We start from the raw sequence: 18,119 nt of genomic DNA on the forward strand, positions 1-18,119 counted from the left end.
TCATGCTGTGACCAAATATGTCTGATTAGCACATAATTCAACAACATCAACAAAACTCACTTTTGTGATTTAGTTGACTTAATCGTTGCAAATGCATCTGCAGGTTATCCATACATCTCTGTGCCATGTCTGTCTTAGCATCGCCAGTAAAATGTGCAGACACTCTGGAAAATTCAATGGGGGTCTGGCGGCAGATTTCTTGCCAGTGGTGCAACTTGAATCCCTCCCTTTTAGTGTTGTTACACCCTCCGACAACACACCGACGAGGCATGATGTCTCCAAGGTTCCAAAAAATTGTCGAAAAAACGGAAAATAACACAGCTGAGACCCGGTTTTTGTAATGTGAAAATGAAAATGGGGGGTGTATTACCTCGGTGACGTTACGTTCTGACGTCATCGCTAAAAGACCGATAAACAGAAAGGCGTGTAATTTGCCAAAATTCACCCATTTAGAGTTCGGAAATCGGTTAAAAAAATACATGGTCTTTTTTCTGCACCATCAAGGTATATATTGACGCTTGCATAGGTTTGGTGATAATGTTCCCCTTTAAAACAGGATTCAGAAACCTTTAAAAAAGTATTTTGGTAAGAGCCATATAAAAAATGTTAACACTGAATACAACTAAATGCGTGCATTTTTAAGTGAGACCAACATTTTTAGAGTATAAAAAGTATTTTATTCTTTTCATTAATGTTGTTATTCCGAAGCAAACCCTTAATAAAATACAATACGTCTTACCATTAATGCGACTTTTTGAACAGGTGCGGTCGAAAACAAATGGATGGATTAAAATGCATGAGAATGTTTTGTATTTTGAACGTTATTTTTAACACTGTGATTACCAGCGGAGTATATTCATTACTTATCGTGTTAAGCAGTGTCAGCTAAGATTTATCTTAGAGCCAGTTGCAGTCATCAAAAGAGCCACATCTGCCTCGAGAGCCATAGGTTCCCTTAGAAAACCTAAAATCAGATTGTGGTGCTAGTGGTGTTGTTAGGGCTTATTTATCGATTTAAGAACAACATATATCACACAACATTATTCAGACAACTGTCCAGTTTTAATATGTCCAGTAATTTAACTGGCTGGAATCACGTTATCAACATCTGATAATAAAGATAGGCAACCAACTGATTGGTTGACTATCAATCGGAACGACCCTACAAAGAACCATTCTATAAAAAGTTAACCTGATTAAATAGCGGCTTTACAATAGTCAGCGGGCAACTTGTATAGCAGAATAGATTTGACTATTCACTTAAAATGACTCAACAAAGAGCTATTATTGTGTAAATAGGTGGCAAGACGATAGAGATGTCCGATAATATCAGACTGACGATATTATCGGCCGATGAATGCTAAAATGTAATATCGGAAATTATCGGTATCGGTTTCAAAATTATCGGTATCTGTTTCAAAAAGTTAAATTTATGACTTTTCACGGACGTAGGGAGAAGTGCAGAGCGCCAATAAACCTTAAAGGCACTGCCTTTGCATTATCTACAGCTTTTCACACAAACAAATGAATGCAAAGCATACTTGGTCAACAACCATACAGGTCACACTGAGGGTGGCCGTATAAACAACTTTAACACTGTTACAAATATGCGCCACACTGTGAACCCACACCAAACGAAAATGACAAACACATTTCGGGAGAACATCCGCACCGTAACACAACACAAACACAACAGAACCAATACCCAGAACCCCTTGCAGCACTAACTCTTCCGGGATGCTACAATATACACCCCCCGTTACCTCCTACTCACCCTTAACTCAACCCCGCCCAACTTTACTTTATCTTCAAGAGAACAAGTGTGTTTGTGTCTTGGGATCCCCTGGTGGGATGTACATAGAAGTAAAAGATTTGGAGATTTTTTTTTTACTACATTTTATCAATATAGTCTAGTAAAGTAGCACAGCTCACTCATAATGCCGTAACAAAATCATATTTTACAAACCCCGTTTCCATATGAGTTGGGAAATTGTGTTAGATGTCAATATAAACGGAATACATCCATCCATCCAGTCATTTTCTATCACTTATTCCCTTTTGGGGTCACGGGGGGCGCTGGCGCCTACCTCAGCTACAATCGGGCGGAGGGCGGGGTACAACCTGGACAAGTCGCCACCTCATCGCAGGGCCAACACAGATAGACAGACAACATTCACACTCACATTCACACACTAGGGCTAATTTAGTGTTGCCAATCAACCTATCCCCAGGTGCATGTCTTTGGAATACAATGATTTTCAAATCCTTTTCAACCCATATTCAATTGAATGCACTACAAAGACAAGATATTTGATGTTCAAACTCATAAACTTTTTTTTTTTGCAAATAATAATTAACTTAGAATTTCATGGCTGCAACACGTGCCAAAGTAGTTGGGAAAGGGCATGTTCACCACTGTGTTACATCACATTTTCTTTTAACACTCAATAAACATTTGGGAACTGAGGAAACTAATTGTTAAAGCTTTGAAAGTGGAATTATTTCCCATTCTTGCTTGATGTACAGCTTAAGTTGTTCAACAGTCTGGGGTCTTTTTGTCGTATTTTACGCTTCATAATGCGCCACACATTTTCGATGGGAGACATGTCTGGATTGCAGGTGGGCCAGGAAAGTACCCGCGCTCTTTTACTACGAAGCCACGCTGTTGTAACACGTAGCTTGGCATTGTCTTGCTGAAATAAGCAGGGGCGTCCATGATAACGTTGCTTGGATGACAACATATGTTGTTCCAAAACCTGTATGTACCTTTCAGCATTAATGGTGCCTTCACAGATGTGTAAGTTACCCATGCCTTGGGCACTAATACACCCCCATACCATCCCAGATGCTGGATTTTGAACTTTGCGCCTATAACAATCCGGATGGTTATTTTCCTCTTTGTTCCGGAGGACACTACGTCCTATGTTTCCAAATATAATTTAAAATGTGGACTTGTCAGACCACAGCACACTTTTCCACTTTGCATCAGTCCATCTTATATGAGTTCGGGCCCAGGAAAGCCGGCAGCGTTCCTCGGTGTTGTTGATAAATGGCATTTGCTTTGCATAGTAGATGTAGGAGCTTAAATACTGTTTAAGTTAATTTACATTTTATGGAAGGTGCTTTAAGTTTATTCAGCCAAAAGGGGACTATTTACTTTATTTGCATGATAAGAAAAGTTATATATTGAATGCTTAGAGTAATTATACAAAGCTCACTTTAATTGTAAATATTACATTTGTCAAAATGATTTGATGACGTAACTGTTTTAAGTGCATATATGGTGGAAGGATCTGTGTGGTAAGGTTTTTTTTTTGGATGCAAGGTGTCATGGGTAATGGCACTCAGGTGCGGTGGAATCGAGCCACACAGTTTTTTGACCTCACCCATACTTATTCTCATTCATACTTTTTCTAACTCGTACTGCAACAAACTCTCTTTATTTTGTTATTTATTGTTTCCCACATTGTGACTTTTTTATGTTTTGAATTATTAAGATCACAAGTAAACCATACAAACGAAGAAGAACGTCTGGAGTTTAGTTTTGTTGTTGCCGCAGCAAGCGGAGTGAATGTGATAGTAGAGGTGCGTCAAGCTTATGGCTACTTTAGGAATCTACAGTAGAGTTTTAAGGTGCATTTACAGAAGTAGCGACCAACTGTAGTTACTGACAGTGGTTTTCTGAAGTGTTCCTGAGCCCATGTGGTGATATCCTTTACACACTGATGTCGGTTTTAGATGCAGTACCGCCTGAGGTATCAAAGGTTCGTAATATAATGGCTTACGTGCAGGGATTTCTCATGTTTCTCTGAACCTTTTGATAATTTTACGGACCGTAGATGGTAAAATCCCTAAATTCCTTGCAAAAGCTCGTTGAGAAATGTTGTTCTAAAACTGTTCGACAATTTGCTTACAAATTGGTGACCCTGGCCCCATCCTTGTTTGTGAATTACTTAGCATTTCATGAAAGCTGCTTTTATATCCAATCACGACATCCCACCTGTTCCCAATTAGCCTGCACACCTGTGGGATGTTCCAAATAGGTGTTTGATGAGCATTCCTCAACTTTATCAGTATTTATTGCCACCTTTCCCAACTTCCTTGTCACGTGTTGCTGGCATCAAATTCTAAAGTTAATGATTATTTGCAACAAAAAAAATGTGTATCAGTTTTAACATCAAATATGTTGTCTTTGTAGCATATTCAACTGAAGATGGGTTGAAAATGATTTGCAAATCATTGTATTCCGTTTATATTTACATCTAACACAATTTCCCAACTCATATGGAAACGGGATTTGTACATGTCATGTCCTTACTGAAAGAAGTGACACCCAAAACCACCTGCTACAGTGCGCCTTGATACACGCACACTGATCTCCGGGTGGTGGAGTGAAATACACGTTCATTTCGGCCCGCCCAACTCTCGTCTTCATTCCCTCTCTGGTGTGACCTTGCACGCTCCGCGCCGGGGCAAGACGGGGAAAAAAAGCTATCTAGCAGATGTACGACACCTCATCTCATACGGGAGGTGGTGGGGAATTGCTGAGTGGAATAAATACCAGGCTGCACACGTGGAAGAAGTGCAGTGGTTTTGTGTTGCAAAGCCGTGGTCGCATTTTGGGACTAACGCGAAAACGCCTGTCGTCCGACGCGCTCGTTCCATTGCAGAGGTGTGCCTAATATCATGACCAGTGCATACAAAGGGTTCTCTGAGAGAATGACTGACTGTACCAGCGCCTGGCGGTGGTCACACAGGACCGCAAGACGAGCCTGTAATCCCACTGTGATGAGAGGCTGCGTCGGCGATGTCGGAACTGGGCCGCAAACATCAGAACGCCGTACGCCGCCACATCATGCAGTCCTGATATCTTCACACACATGCTCAACTAGACGCACGCGCACACACAGGCGAGGTATGCCGGCTCAGATCAAAGAGAATAAACATTAATGGCAAATAGGTAATCTGCTCCTCTTGTCTGTTTTACATTTCAGGGCAAGATTGACTGCCTCTGGGGGACCAGACCCTCCTGATTGAGGGCACGAGAAAAAAAAAAGGGAAGAGAGAGCAATGGTGCGACGATTGATGGTAACCACACCGCAGAGGAGTCGTCTTTATGTATCCTTTTATTTTTATTCATGCAGGAGAAATGGAAAAGGAGGTAATAATGTTCGCCCACTATAGCCTAATCTTCCTTTTGGATGTTATTATTCCCGCTTCGTTCGCTCTTGTCTAGTCTTCCCATTTCAACTTTTCCACTGCCTTCAAACTTCCCAACACTCGTTCATATTCTTGTGTTGGTGTCAGAATGGTGTGGCCGAGTTGGGGGTTCCGTGCAGCAGCTCATATCCTATCTGTGTATCCATCATGAGGTCCTGTCCACTCAATTGTCCCGTGATCCGTCAGCCAGCGACTTAACACACAGACACACACACACACATTTCTGACTAATGGCAGTAGAAGCACCTGTGCGGTCCACAGACCAGCTTTGCTCTCAGTCCTCGCCACGACATGCGAGATCATATATTGCATAATTTCAAACAGTGGCCTCTGCTCTAAAAGGCGCCGTGTCCCAATTATATTAAGATAGAGCAGGGCGATATGGCCTTTTATTAATATCTCGATATTTGTAGGCCATGTCACGATACACGATACATACATTGATTGGCTGAGACCTTTTGCCTGCAGACTTACTTTTGACTTTAGACAGAGACGTAAGAAAAATGGGCGATACTAGGGGATTTTTAAGTTAGAGCTAGTTAGTTGACATTGTTGTATTTAATAATATAACTTATGTTTTCTTATGATATTGTAACAATGGAAGTATTGTGTATCAATCTGAGCTGTAATTCAGGGGTTGGGCTATAGGGAGCAGTGGCGTTTGCCCGCGAGTTAGAGCCGGACCAAGAGAGAAGAAGAGTTTCAGAGCCGCATTGAAGTGTGGGGTACATCTTGTTGTTTATAGTAGGCCTGGGCGATATGGCCTTTTTTAATGTATCGATATTTTTGAGGCCAAGTCACGATACACAATATATATCTCGATATTTTGCCTTAGCCTTGAATGAACACTTGATGCATATAATCACAGCAGTATGATGATTCTATGTGTCTACATTAAAACATTCTTGTTCATACTGCATTAATGTATGCTCATTTTAAACTTTCATGCAGAGAGGGAAATCGCAACTAAGTCAGTTTATCAAATCTGCATTTTTTAAACAGTTATTAAGAAGTGGCACAAACATTCATGTCATTTCCAAAACCGAAAGTGCAAAATTGTTAGAGACATTTTAAAACAAGCTATGAGTGCACTTTTAGGGCTATATAAGTAAACATTGATTGATTGATTGACTTTTGTGCATGATGTCACCAAGATGACATATCAAAACAACACTTAATAAAAGTGTACTTTTTGTACAGAACGCCACTACAGTAGTTTAAAACAAATAAAGTGCACTTTTGTGCATGATGTCACACAAGATATTTCAATAACAGTCAAATAAAAAAGAGCTGCACAATAGGCAATAAAATAGTGTATGTCCTTCATTATGTGGTACGTTCCTGCGGGTGTTATCTCCTTCTGTTGTTGTTGTTTTTCCATCGATATCGTGTCTCGTGACATGGCCTAAAAATATCGAGATATTAATAAAAGGCTGTATCGCCCAACTCTACAGCTCTAATCTTGGAGAAGAATGCTAGCGCAGCTAATCGCTAGCTGGTAGCTTGCATCGCTAACCACCAGCGACCTCAGATTCTAACATGCAACAAGACACATTAAATTCATATCCCAATTTATACTTGTATAAACACATTACTGTCTGAGCAACTAAGTTGATCAATTGTGCACATCAGAGTGTTAAATATGAAAACAATTTATTGGGGGTCTGGTTTTTATCTATTTTTTTTACTAAAGTTGGTTGTAAAACTTTTGCCTATATTTAAAAATAACGTGACGATAGATAGATAGATAGATAGATAGATAGATAGATAGATAGATAGATAGATAGATAGATAGATAGATAGATAGATAGATAGATAGATAGATAGATAGATAGATAGATAGATAGTACTTTTTTATTTCTGCAAGAGAGTTCCTATTGTTGCATTTCTATCACAGACCAAATTGTTGGAGCAAAATGTTGGCTTTGATCAGCTTTCATATTTTGGTGTCAGTACACCGACCGCGCCCACCTGCAGGACAGATCTTTGCGAACAAAGAGATTCAAAAAGCTGATAGCAATGGCCGCCGTGTGTATCCAAAAGGTTGGAACTGGGAAGAGGGCAGATCAGAATGGTAAATATCTACCTAACTGTGACATACAGCAGCTTTAAAGGGGAACATTATCACCAAACCTATGTAAGTGTCAATATATACCTTGATGTTGCTGAAAAAAGACCATGTATTTTTTTAACCGATTTCCGAACTCTAAATGGGTGAATTTTGGCAAATTAAACGACTTACTGTTTATCGCTCTTTTAGCGATGACGTCAGAACGTGACATCACCGAGGTAACACACCCACCATTTTCATTTTCACATTACAAACACCGGGTCTCAGCTTTGTTATTTTCCGTTTTTTCGACTATTTTTTGGAACCTTGGAGACATCATGCCTGGTGGGTGTGTTGTCGGAGGGTGTAACAACACTAACAGGGAGGGATTCAAGTTGCACCACTGGCAAGAAATCTTCCGCCAGACCCCCATTGAATGTACCAGTGTCTTCACATTTGACCGGCGATGCTAAGACAGACATGGCACAGAGATGTATGGATAACCTGCAGTTGCATTTGCAACGATTAAGTCAACTAAATCACAAAGGTGAGTTTCGTTGATGTTGTTGACTTATGTGCTAATCAGATATATTTGGTCACGGCATGACTGCCAGCTAATCGATGCTAACATGCTATTTACGCTAGCTGTATGTACATTTGAAACTAGAATCTGTGTTGGCCCTGCGATGAGGTGGCGACTTGTCCAGGGTGAACCCCGCCTTCCGCCCGATTGTAGCTGAGATAGGCGCCAGCGCCCCCCGCAACCCCGAAAGGGAATAAGCGGTAGAAAATGGATGGATGGATACCCACATTTAATGCGAAAAAAACACTTATCAATCGACGGATTTAAGTTGCTCCAGTGTCACAAGATGCGAAAGTCCTGATCGTTTGGTCCGCACATTTTACCGGCGATGCTAATAAGGCAGCCATGCTATGGGCCACTTCATTAGGTACACCCACGCTATGGCCGAATAGCGTCAATAGCTATTCGCTCAATAGCTTCAATTTCTTCTTCAATTTCGTTTTCACTATCTGCCTCCATACTCCGACCATCTGTTTCAATACATGCGTAATCTGTTGAATCGCTTAAGCCGCTGAAATCCGAGTCTGAATCCGAGCTAATGTCGCTATATCTTGCTGTGGTAACCGCCATGTTGTTTGTATTGGCAGCCCTGTATGACGTCACAGGGAAGTGGATAATGGTTTCGAAGATAGCGAAAATAAGGCACTTTAAAGCTTTATTTAGGGATATTCCGGGACCGGTAAAATTTTGAAAAAATTTTTAAAAAATACAACAAGCCACAGGGAACTGATTTTTATTGTTTTTAACCCTTTTGAAATTATGATAATGTTTCCCTTTAACCTACTCAGTAGTGGTTAGTGTCCGCCCTGAAATCGGAAGTTTGGGAGTTCAAACCAAAGACTATAAAAAAAATGGGACCCATTGCCTCCCTGCTTGGCACTCAGCATCAAGGGTTGGAATTGGGGGTTAAATCACCATAAATGATTCCCGGGCGTGGCACCGCTGCTGCCCACTGCTCCCCTCACTTCCCAGGGGGTGATCAAGGGGATGGGTCAAATACTGAGGACAAATTTCACCACACCTAGTGTGTGTGACAATCATTGGTACTTTAACTTTAACCTAATTGTTTTTCTGGACACGCCTTGGAAATCACAAAAGTGTTTGTGCAAACATGTCAACAGAAAGAGAACAAGAGAATATTGTTGAGTTCCTGTTGTGTTACACACATTTTTCCCCCAAATGAAAACGCCACATATATGACAACTGTTCTGTACCCCACCAAAACACCGCCCCAATCCCTGTGGTACTGCGACCATCCCGCCCCACCTGCTCCTCTCTCACTAAGCCGATTACGCAACACAACTATTGTAATCACGCCACAGTCATCATCTGTAGTTCTGAGGCTTCCAAATCCCTGACATCTTTCATCTCGGAATCGCACCAATAAAACCGTTTTCTGGGCAGATGTTTGAATCATCAGCATCGTGGTGATCAGATGTCAGCTTGGGTTCCCGAAAGTTGTAAAAAGTTGGAACATCAGGCCGGATGGTGCAGCAGCAGCATCAAGCACTCACATGACAAAAGTCTCATGGTGACACCTCCATAATGAGGATATTAAAACACTTTTTTTCCTTTTGTGATTAAAATGATCTCTGCTCTCCCCCTGCAGCCATACACAAATAAACAAAGGGCCTTGCGAACGCATAAATTATGACTCTTCAGTGGTGCATCTGTGCATTCTTGTATGTGGAAAGGATTAAAAAAAATGAACAGTTTACTGGTTCATTAGCGCCAGATTAACTATGCTAATGACATGGAGCACCACACAGGGAGACGTTGCCTTTATGTTGCTGAAAAGGATAGACTCCGTAAACGTGTGTGTGTGCGTGCGTGTGTGTGTGTGCCTACTCCTGTGGTGCAGGTGTGTATACATTAGTACTGCATGAATACATTAATGTCTTGACACAAAAAATAAATCAAGCCATTTTGGAAATAGTGATGACGATATTAATAAACAAATGAATGTATTAGTAATGGTGTTTTAATCACATTATTGACAGAATAGTTCAATGTCAATCAATCAATCAATGTTTATTTATACAACCCTAAATCACAAGTGTCTCAAAGGGCTGCACAAGCCACAACGACGTCCTCGGTTCAGATCCCACATGAGAGAACATTTTGAAAACCTTAGAAAAAAAACTTTGGTCTCCAACTACCAACATAATGACCAACAATAAAATATGGTTGTGTAGTAGGCCTAAATATTTATCAAAACAAGGCCAAGGTTTTACTTGGGAAAATATATTTAATATTTTGGCCAGTGTAACATCACACAGTTTGAACAGGGTCGGGAACCTTTTTGGCTGAGAGAGCCAAGAAGCCAAATATTTATAATGTATTTCCGTAAGAGCCATATAATATTTTTTTTAACACTGAACACAACTAAACGTGTGCATTTTTAAGTAAGACCAACATTTCTAGAGTATAATAGGTTTCTTATTCTTTGTAATAACATTGTCATTCTGAAGACAACTGTGGAGGGGGCGTGGCCTGCGGGCCGGCAGCAAACTTGGGTGTGCCAGGACCAGCCTCAAAATCAGCGACAGGTGCGTAAATGGTCCATCTGGGCCTTGTTATCTAATCACCTGTCGCTCTGTTATTAGCAGCAGCCAGGAGGAGAGACGGGGTTGGGGCTGGAGCCAGAGCGCGAGCGAGAACGAAAGAGAAAAATACAATTGCTGGAAAGCAACTGAGAGACTTATTGAAAAATAAAACAATATTGTAACCCTGAAACAGGCTCTCATGTCGGTGCTTGGTGGTCTGAAGAACCCCCAGGAGGACAAGCCCCACACTAACCAATAATAAATAAATAACTTCTGACCATTAACGCAACTTCTTGAACAGGCGCGGTAGAAAAAAACGGATGGATGGATTAAAAATGCATGAGAATGTTTTAGATTTTGAACATTATTTTTAACACTGTGATGACAAGTGGAATTATTAATTACTTATCTTGTTAAGCAATGACAGCTCAGATTTATCCGAAAGCCAGATGCAGTCATCAAAAGAGCCACATCTGGCTCGCGAGCCATAGGTTCCCTACCCCTGCTTTAAAGGTTTAATTAAATGATTATTTAACGTACCACTAGATGAAGCCATTGTACCCCTTTGGCACGCGTACCACAGTTTGATGTTAGTCCGCCTGTAGTTGGCGTGACACAGAAAAAGTTGTGAAACATGATCGATTTCTTTTTAAAACTTCTAACATTTTAGGGAGACATTTTTTGTTGTTGCTGTTTTAGGTTTGTAAAATATTTTTTTATTATCAGGTGTTTTCATGCCAAAACTAAATATCACAAAAAACATAACGTGAAAACAAATTATTTTAAATGGCGAATATATATAATATTTTCATTTGTTACATTTAAAGCTATTTTATGAATTATCAATTTCATGATCAATTTATATAATTCACAACCTTTTTAATTACTTTGAGAAATTTCCACTTACTATATGGCATTTTTATTAATTCCACAAAGGTTCAAATCATCTTAATGATAACAATTTATTCAATCACATTATTTATTTACGGGTGATTTTGATTATTTACAAAGTAGTTTATTGAATGACCTTTGTCCGCTCGGGATGTTATCCTGCTGGCCCCACTATGGACTGGACTCTCACTATTATGTTAGATCCACTATGGACTGGACTCTCACTATTATGTTAGTTCCACTATGGACTGGACTCTCACTATTATGCCAGATCCACTATGGACTGGACTCTCACTATTATGTTAGATCCACTATGGACTGGACTCTCACTATTATGTTAGATCCACTATGGACTGGACTCTCACTATTATGTCAGATCCACTATGGACTGGACTCTCACTATTATGTCAGATCCACTATGGACTGGACTCCCACTATTATGTTAGATCCACTATGGACTGGACTCTCACTATTATGTTAGATCCACTATGGACTGGACTCTCACTATTATGTTAGATCCACTATGGACTGGACTCTCACTATTATGTTAGATCCACTATGGACTGGACTCTCACTATTATGTTAGATCCACTATGGACTGGACTCTCACTATTATGTCAGATCCACTATGGACTGGACTCTCACTATTATGTTAGATCCACTATGGACTGGACTCTCACTATTATGTTAGATCCACTATGGACTGGACTCTCACTATTATGTTAGATCCACTATGGACTGGACTCTCACTATTATGTCAGATCCACTATGGACTGGACTCTCACTATTATGTTAGATCCACTATGGACTGGACTCTCACTATTATGTTAGATCCACTATGGACTGGACACTCACTATTATGTTAGATCCACTATGGACTGGACTCTCACTATTATGTTAGATCCACTATGGACTGGACTCTCACTATTATGTTAGATCCACTATGGACTGGATTCTCGCTATTATTTTAGATCCACTATGGACTAGACTCCCCCACATCTGCGGTCCCATCCAAAGTTTGTCATTGTTATCCTATAGGGTTGACTTCTTTCTTGCCCTGATTTGGGAGCTGAGCCGAGGATTTCGTGGCTTGTGCAGCCCTTTGAGACACTCGTGGTTTAGGGCTACATAAGTACCGTATTTTATAATTATAAGTCTCTCCGGAGTATACGTCGCACCGGCCGAAAATGCATAATAAAGAGGGAAAAAAACATATATATGTCGAACTGGAGTATAAGTCCCATTTTTGGGGGAAATTTATTTGATAGAATCCAACACCAAGAATAGACATTTGAAAGGCAATTTAAAATAAATAAAAAATAGATAACAACAGGCTGAATAAGTGTACGTTATATGAGGCATAAATAACCAACTGAGAAGGTGCCTGCTATGTTAACGTAACATTATTGGAAAGAGTCATTCAAATAACTATAACATATAGAACATGCTATACGTTTACCAAACAATCTGTCACTCCTAATCCATAAATCCCATGAAATCTTCTTCTTCGATGTCGCTTCTAAACAACTCTGCCAACTCCAAAGGTATGCGCCGCTTCCTCTTGTCGTTTTCTGCTGCATATTTCACTACGTCCAGCTTGTAATCTGCAGTACATTTGTTCCTTTTCAGTGCCATTTTTGTTCAGCCCTTCTCAGTTTTTATAAGTTACCGCCACCGATGAAATATCCATATTAATAGCTACGGCAGTAGCATATAACATATAGCAATTAGCATCCCATGACCCACAATGCACTTCTGCCATGACCCTCCCCTACCGAATTCTTATTGGTTGACGTGTATGTGACGATTGCTGACATTTTCTTTGTCTCTTCCGCAAATGAGATAAAAAATATTATTTGATATTTTACGATGATGTGTTAATAATTTCACACATAAGTCGCTACGGAGTATATGTCGCACCCCCGGCCAAACTATGAAAAAAACTGCGACTTATAGTCTGAAAAATACGGTAAACATTGATTGATTGATTGATTGATTGATTAATGACCTTTTATATAATGCAAATTATATTAAATCCATCCCTCCGTGTCACCCATTAAAAATCATTGATCTGATTGTCTAAAAACAATGTCAACCAGTCATTCATATATGTGTTGGGCGTGGCTTAAAAAGTAATTCGACCAATTATTGTATCACTGAGTAGCGTGTTACTATCATTAAACTAGACAAACAAGTCAATGGCGTTTTAAAATCGTGTCTTTATCACCTTCGTCTTTTAGTAAAGGTTAAACCGTTTTTATCATTTAACCTTTTTGAACAAGTGGTGCACGCTTTTATTTCAAGTGGCCTGGACTACTGCAATGCACTTTATGCTGGCATTAGCCAAAAAGCTCTCTCCCGGCTGCAGTTAGTCCAGAAGGCGGCAGCAGGACTTTTAACAGGGGCCAGGAAACGCCAGCATATAACCCCAATTCTTCAGAGTTTGCACAGGCTCCCTGTTCATTTTAGAATTGATTTTAAAACATTGCTGTTTGTTTTTAAATTTTTACATGGACTGGCACCTCAGTATATCTCGGACCTCATCCAAATTGACATTCCTGCGCGCGCTCTGAGGTCCGAGAGCCAGTTCCAGCTCGTGGTGCCCAAGACCAGACTTAAGACCAGGGGAGACACTCTGTGGTCGGCCCTAAGCCCTGGAACAGTCTGCCCTCCATGTTCAAACTGCTTCCACAGTGGAGTGTTTTAGGTCTCGTCTTAAGACCCACTTTTATTCTTTGGCTTTTAACACTATGTGAGTTGTGTTGTCCTCTGTCCTCTGTTGTCCTCTGTGTTTTTTATACACTTTGATTTCTATTTTACTGTTTTAATTGATTTTACCCTTTAAAATAGTTTTTAATCATATTTGTTTTTATATTGTTTTTTTTTATATTGGTTTTATATTTATTTATTTTTTGTTTTTATTCAGTCATTGGTGGAGCATAATATTGTTTTTTTAATAGTTTTTAACGTGGCTGTGCAGCACGTTGGAAACGTTATTGTTGTTTAAATGTGCTATATAAATAAAGTGGATTGGATTGGATTGTATTGATCACTAATTTAGGAAAATTAGTGTGTTTTTGTCTTGTTTTTTTTACCTTCTGTCTCTGCTGCGTGACCTGTGTGAGCGGTGGCTCCTCCCCTTGTCGCCGCTACGACTCCTCCTCCTGCGAGATGAACTGTGAGACGAGCTGCTGTTTGAACGTCTCTTCCGTCTGAAACACACACACACACACACACACACACACACACACACACACGTCAGTAAAATTGGGACTTGGAAACAATAAACCGGAGTTTCAACTGTTATGATGAGCTACTATGCATCAGGGCCCACTGCTGAGGGGCTGCACGGCCATGTCGGGCGCCCTACAGTTCCTCTCTAGGGGCCCTTTGGTGCTTTCCTGCAAGCAATGTGCGTATCTATTTCACAGCACACACAGCACTTCAATGACTATCTTTTAGCAGGAGGCATTTATGAGGGGGTGAAAGAACACGGCAAACAGTTTGAGCAACATTCATTATTTAAAAAAAGAATCTTTTTTGTTTCACCAAAAAGCAACAAAAAACACATTCTGCAAAACACTCACTCCTTTGTCCCATGGGAGATGCTACGCAGAGGTAGAAGCAAGGCAAATAAGAGCAGAACAAGTAGCTAATAGTAAAAATGAGATCCAAGCGGTGCAGAAAAGGTGATTTGGTATTCTAAAAAGGTTAGATCCCCAGAGCGAGAACGGACCCACGTTCCAACACTGCATATTTCACTAACAGTAGTAACCTTTTTCACTAGGTGCTGTGTTGACTCACCAAAAATGAAACAAACTAACAGAAAAGATCCCAAAAAGCTGCTGTATTAAAACCTTCTCACTTGTTTTCTTGTTCACTGGCCAACTTTATTCCTGTTTTCTTTCTCCTTCTGAAACATGCACCTTCCAAAGTGCACTAAGTGAGGAACTCAACTATCAACTTTTGGTGCTTTCTCTTTTGCTTAGTTTTTTTTGTTTTGTTTATAATGTGCCATAACGGAGGTCTACAGTGATGTTTAAAGTGTGATGATGACCATAGAACAGAAAACGGAGCTTAAACTTGCTGGATGGGAGTCATCAATCACATGATTGATGATTAAAATGTTATCAAGATCAATAATTTGATTTGGGCTTCACGGTGGCAGAGGGGTTAGTGCGTCTGCCTCACAATACAAAGGTCCTGCAGTCCTGGGTTCAAATCCAGGCTCGGGATCTTTCTGTGTGGAGTTTACATGTCCTCCCCGTGAATGCGTGGGTTCCCTCCGGGTACTCCGACTTCCTCCCACTTCCAAAGACATGCACCTGGGGATAGGTTGATTGGCAACACTAAATGGTCCCTAGTGTGTGAATGTGAGTGTGAATGTTGTCTGTCTATCTGTGTTGGCCCTGCGATGAGGTGGCGACTTGTCCAGGGTGTACCCCGCCTTCCGCCCGATTGTAGCTGAGATAGGCGCCAGCGCCCCCCGCAACCCCAAAAGGGAATAAGCGGTAGAAAATGGATGGATGGAATAATTTGATTTGACTTCGTAGGATATGTACAGCGAGCAGTGAACAACAGCAGATACAATATAAACACAAACGATACCAGTATTTAGGATTTTTTTTTAAATAAAAACATAGCGATAAGTAGAGAGATAGTACCACACTGTAAGTATGATATGACACAGTCGTTGGGGTGCATAAAATACCTATTCTGTTATTCCAAAGATCGCATTAAATAGAATTCCTTATTGTTTTACCCTATTCTTTTTCAAAAAGTTATGCGCTGCCTAAACATGCTTGTTGGATAGTGTCCCCCATGTGAAGTGACTTGAATGGTGGATTGTGTTCCCATGTCCCAAAATGAGGCGGGCACTATCCACATCACTGGGTCAATATTTCATTCTTTTTATCAATTTTTTTTTTTTTAATTCTTGCTTTTTGGAGACTTTCATGAATATTTTCTGTGTAGCAGGGGTGTAACGTTATTGTAGATACCACGGTAGTGCGGTTTCCAAGTATTCACAATAATGCCATAGCGCGTGACAGTATCAACACAACAATTTGGTGAGTAGTTTTTTTTCTGGCGCTTTAGCGTTGGCCAGGTCTGAAAATAAACTACATCTCCCAGGGCCAACAAGGTCGGGGGCGTGGAACGCTTTAAGCAGGAAGTGAAGTCTGTTTGAAGTAGATGCATTTTTTGGGGGGACATTTCCAGAAAAAGTCATCCAAATCAATCTGTAACTGTTTGAGTTATGTTGCTAACAAACACACAAACTCAGGTGAAAATATAACCTTCTTGGCGGAAGTAAGAGAGTCTGCGTTCGGCAAAGCAAAGCGCGTCACTTTTGTTTCAAGCCGTTTCAAGGCAACACAGAGCCAGTGACGTGCTGTCAGGGGAGGCAAGTGAGGCAGTGCCTCACCTGCCACCAGGTGGCTTAACCATGAGATGATCCAAAACGAAGTGATAAAATAAAATAAGTTTTAATATTTCTCCTTTGGTTTATGCGTTCTATGTGATTTTGGTGTGGTTCCTGTGTATTTTGATAACTTTCATGGTTAAAATCGCGGAAACTCCATGTTTCCTGATCAAAACAATGCAGCAGATGAGAAGTGAGGCAGACACAGGCGGTGCCTCCACGGCTAAACACAGTGTGTATTAGGCTTGCTTGCGAGGGGGCGCATGCTTGTTGCCACGTGGAAAAGGCAGGTCTTGAGGCAGCAAGTACCTCTGCCTCAAGGTAGGGGGGCGATATATTGTCAACTTGCAGTTCAATGCCTCAGCAGTACTCTGACTCGCCACCCTGGGAGAAGTGGGGGTGCTCAAGCTAGCAGACACAGGTTTCTCCAGCGGAAGCCAGCATTTTTTTCTTTTCTTTTTTTTTTTTTAACTGTATTTATAACAAACATGGCATTTTTATTACAGTAAGCCAGCGTTTGTGGGTGTTCTTTGTCAGATGCAAAAAATTGTTTAATTTCTTGGAATGAAATTGAATTAAATAAATGTTTCTGCCAACATGGAGGATTATATACTGTATCCAAGATGCTCTAAACTGGACTTAACGACAAAATGAATGCGATCATACAAAGTACGTTTTCATGGAGGATCGCTATTGCAGCATCAGATACAAATACAGAAAGGTAATATACACTCACAATACTTGATTTATTTTGTTAAAAGCAGATGGGACCAAAAAGTATTTAATAACAACTTTATCAAATAGTTTTTGGACCCATTTATCATATCATGATGTCATTATGATAGCTTTTTTATGACAGCGAATAACTCTCTTTTTTTCCCTGTAACTCTAGTATGCAACCTAAATCAACAATGACTAGAGCGGTACATATGAAATAAAGTAAAAAAAATAATAAAAAAATTAAAAAATGCATGCCTCACCTGGTGTTTATTTCACCGCACGTCACTGCATCACACATAGGGAAATCACCAAAGGCGGGGAATACAACTAAACTGAAAATATACTTGATAAATCTTCAATCCGTCAATGCATTTTCTACCGCTTGTCTGCCTTGATGTCGCAGGGGCCTGGAGCTTATCATATTCCACTCGGCCGAAAGGCAGCATACACTCCGGACAAGTCACCACCCAGAAACGATTTTAAAGCCAGAAAAGCTAAACATCAATTTGTGCGGTATTCACATTATTACAAGTTTAAATATTCTGTTCTAATAGAATAAAAGTTGAAAGACACTAAACTGAATATTATTGTGCTACACTTGTTATACTGGATGTTTACTTTGCCACTTTAAAGACACTCAACTGTAAGTTTTTTTTAACATTTGCTTGAAACAGTGGATGTCGCAGC

The 18,119-nt window shown here is 40.3% G+C and overlaps 1 protein-coding gene across 2 annotated transcripts in view; it reads right to left on the bottom strand.

Annotated features, from left to right (window-relative positions):
* The window catches only part of rsrc1 (arginine/serine-rich coiled-coil 1), a 467,824-nt gene that overhangs the window by 432,056 nt on the left and 17,649 nt on the right, over nt 1-18,119 (bottom strand). For both annotated transcript variants that reach the window (XM_061878367.1, XM_061878368.1), the window contains exon 3: nt 14,386-14,502. In XM_061878367.1, the coding sequence (XP_061734351.1) occupies nt 14,386-14,502 (117 nt within the window). The remainder of the gene's footprint in view (nt 1-14,385; nt 14,503-18,119) is intronic.

Source organism: Nerophis ophidion, linkage group LG18, assembly GCF_033978795.1.
Source record: "Nerophis ophidion isolate RoL-2023_Sa linkage group LG18, RoL_Noph_v1.0, whole genome shotgun sequence".
In the NCBI taxonomy this organism is placed as follows: domain Eukaryota; kingdom Metazoa; phylum Chordata; class Actinopteri; order Syngnathiformes; family Syngnathidae; genus Nerophis; species Nerophis ophidion.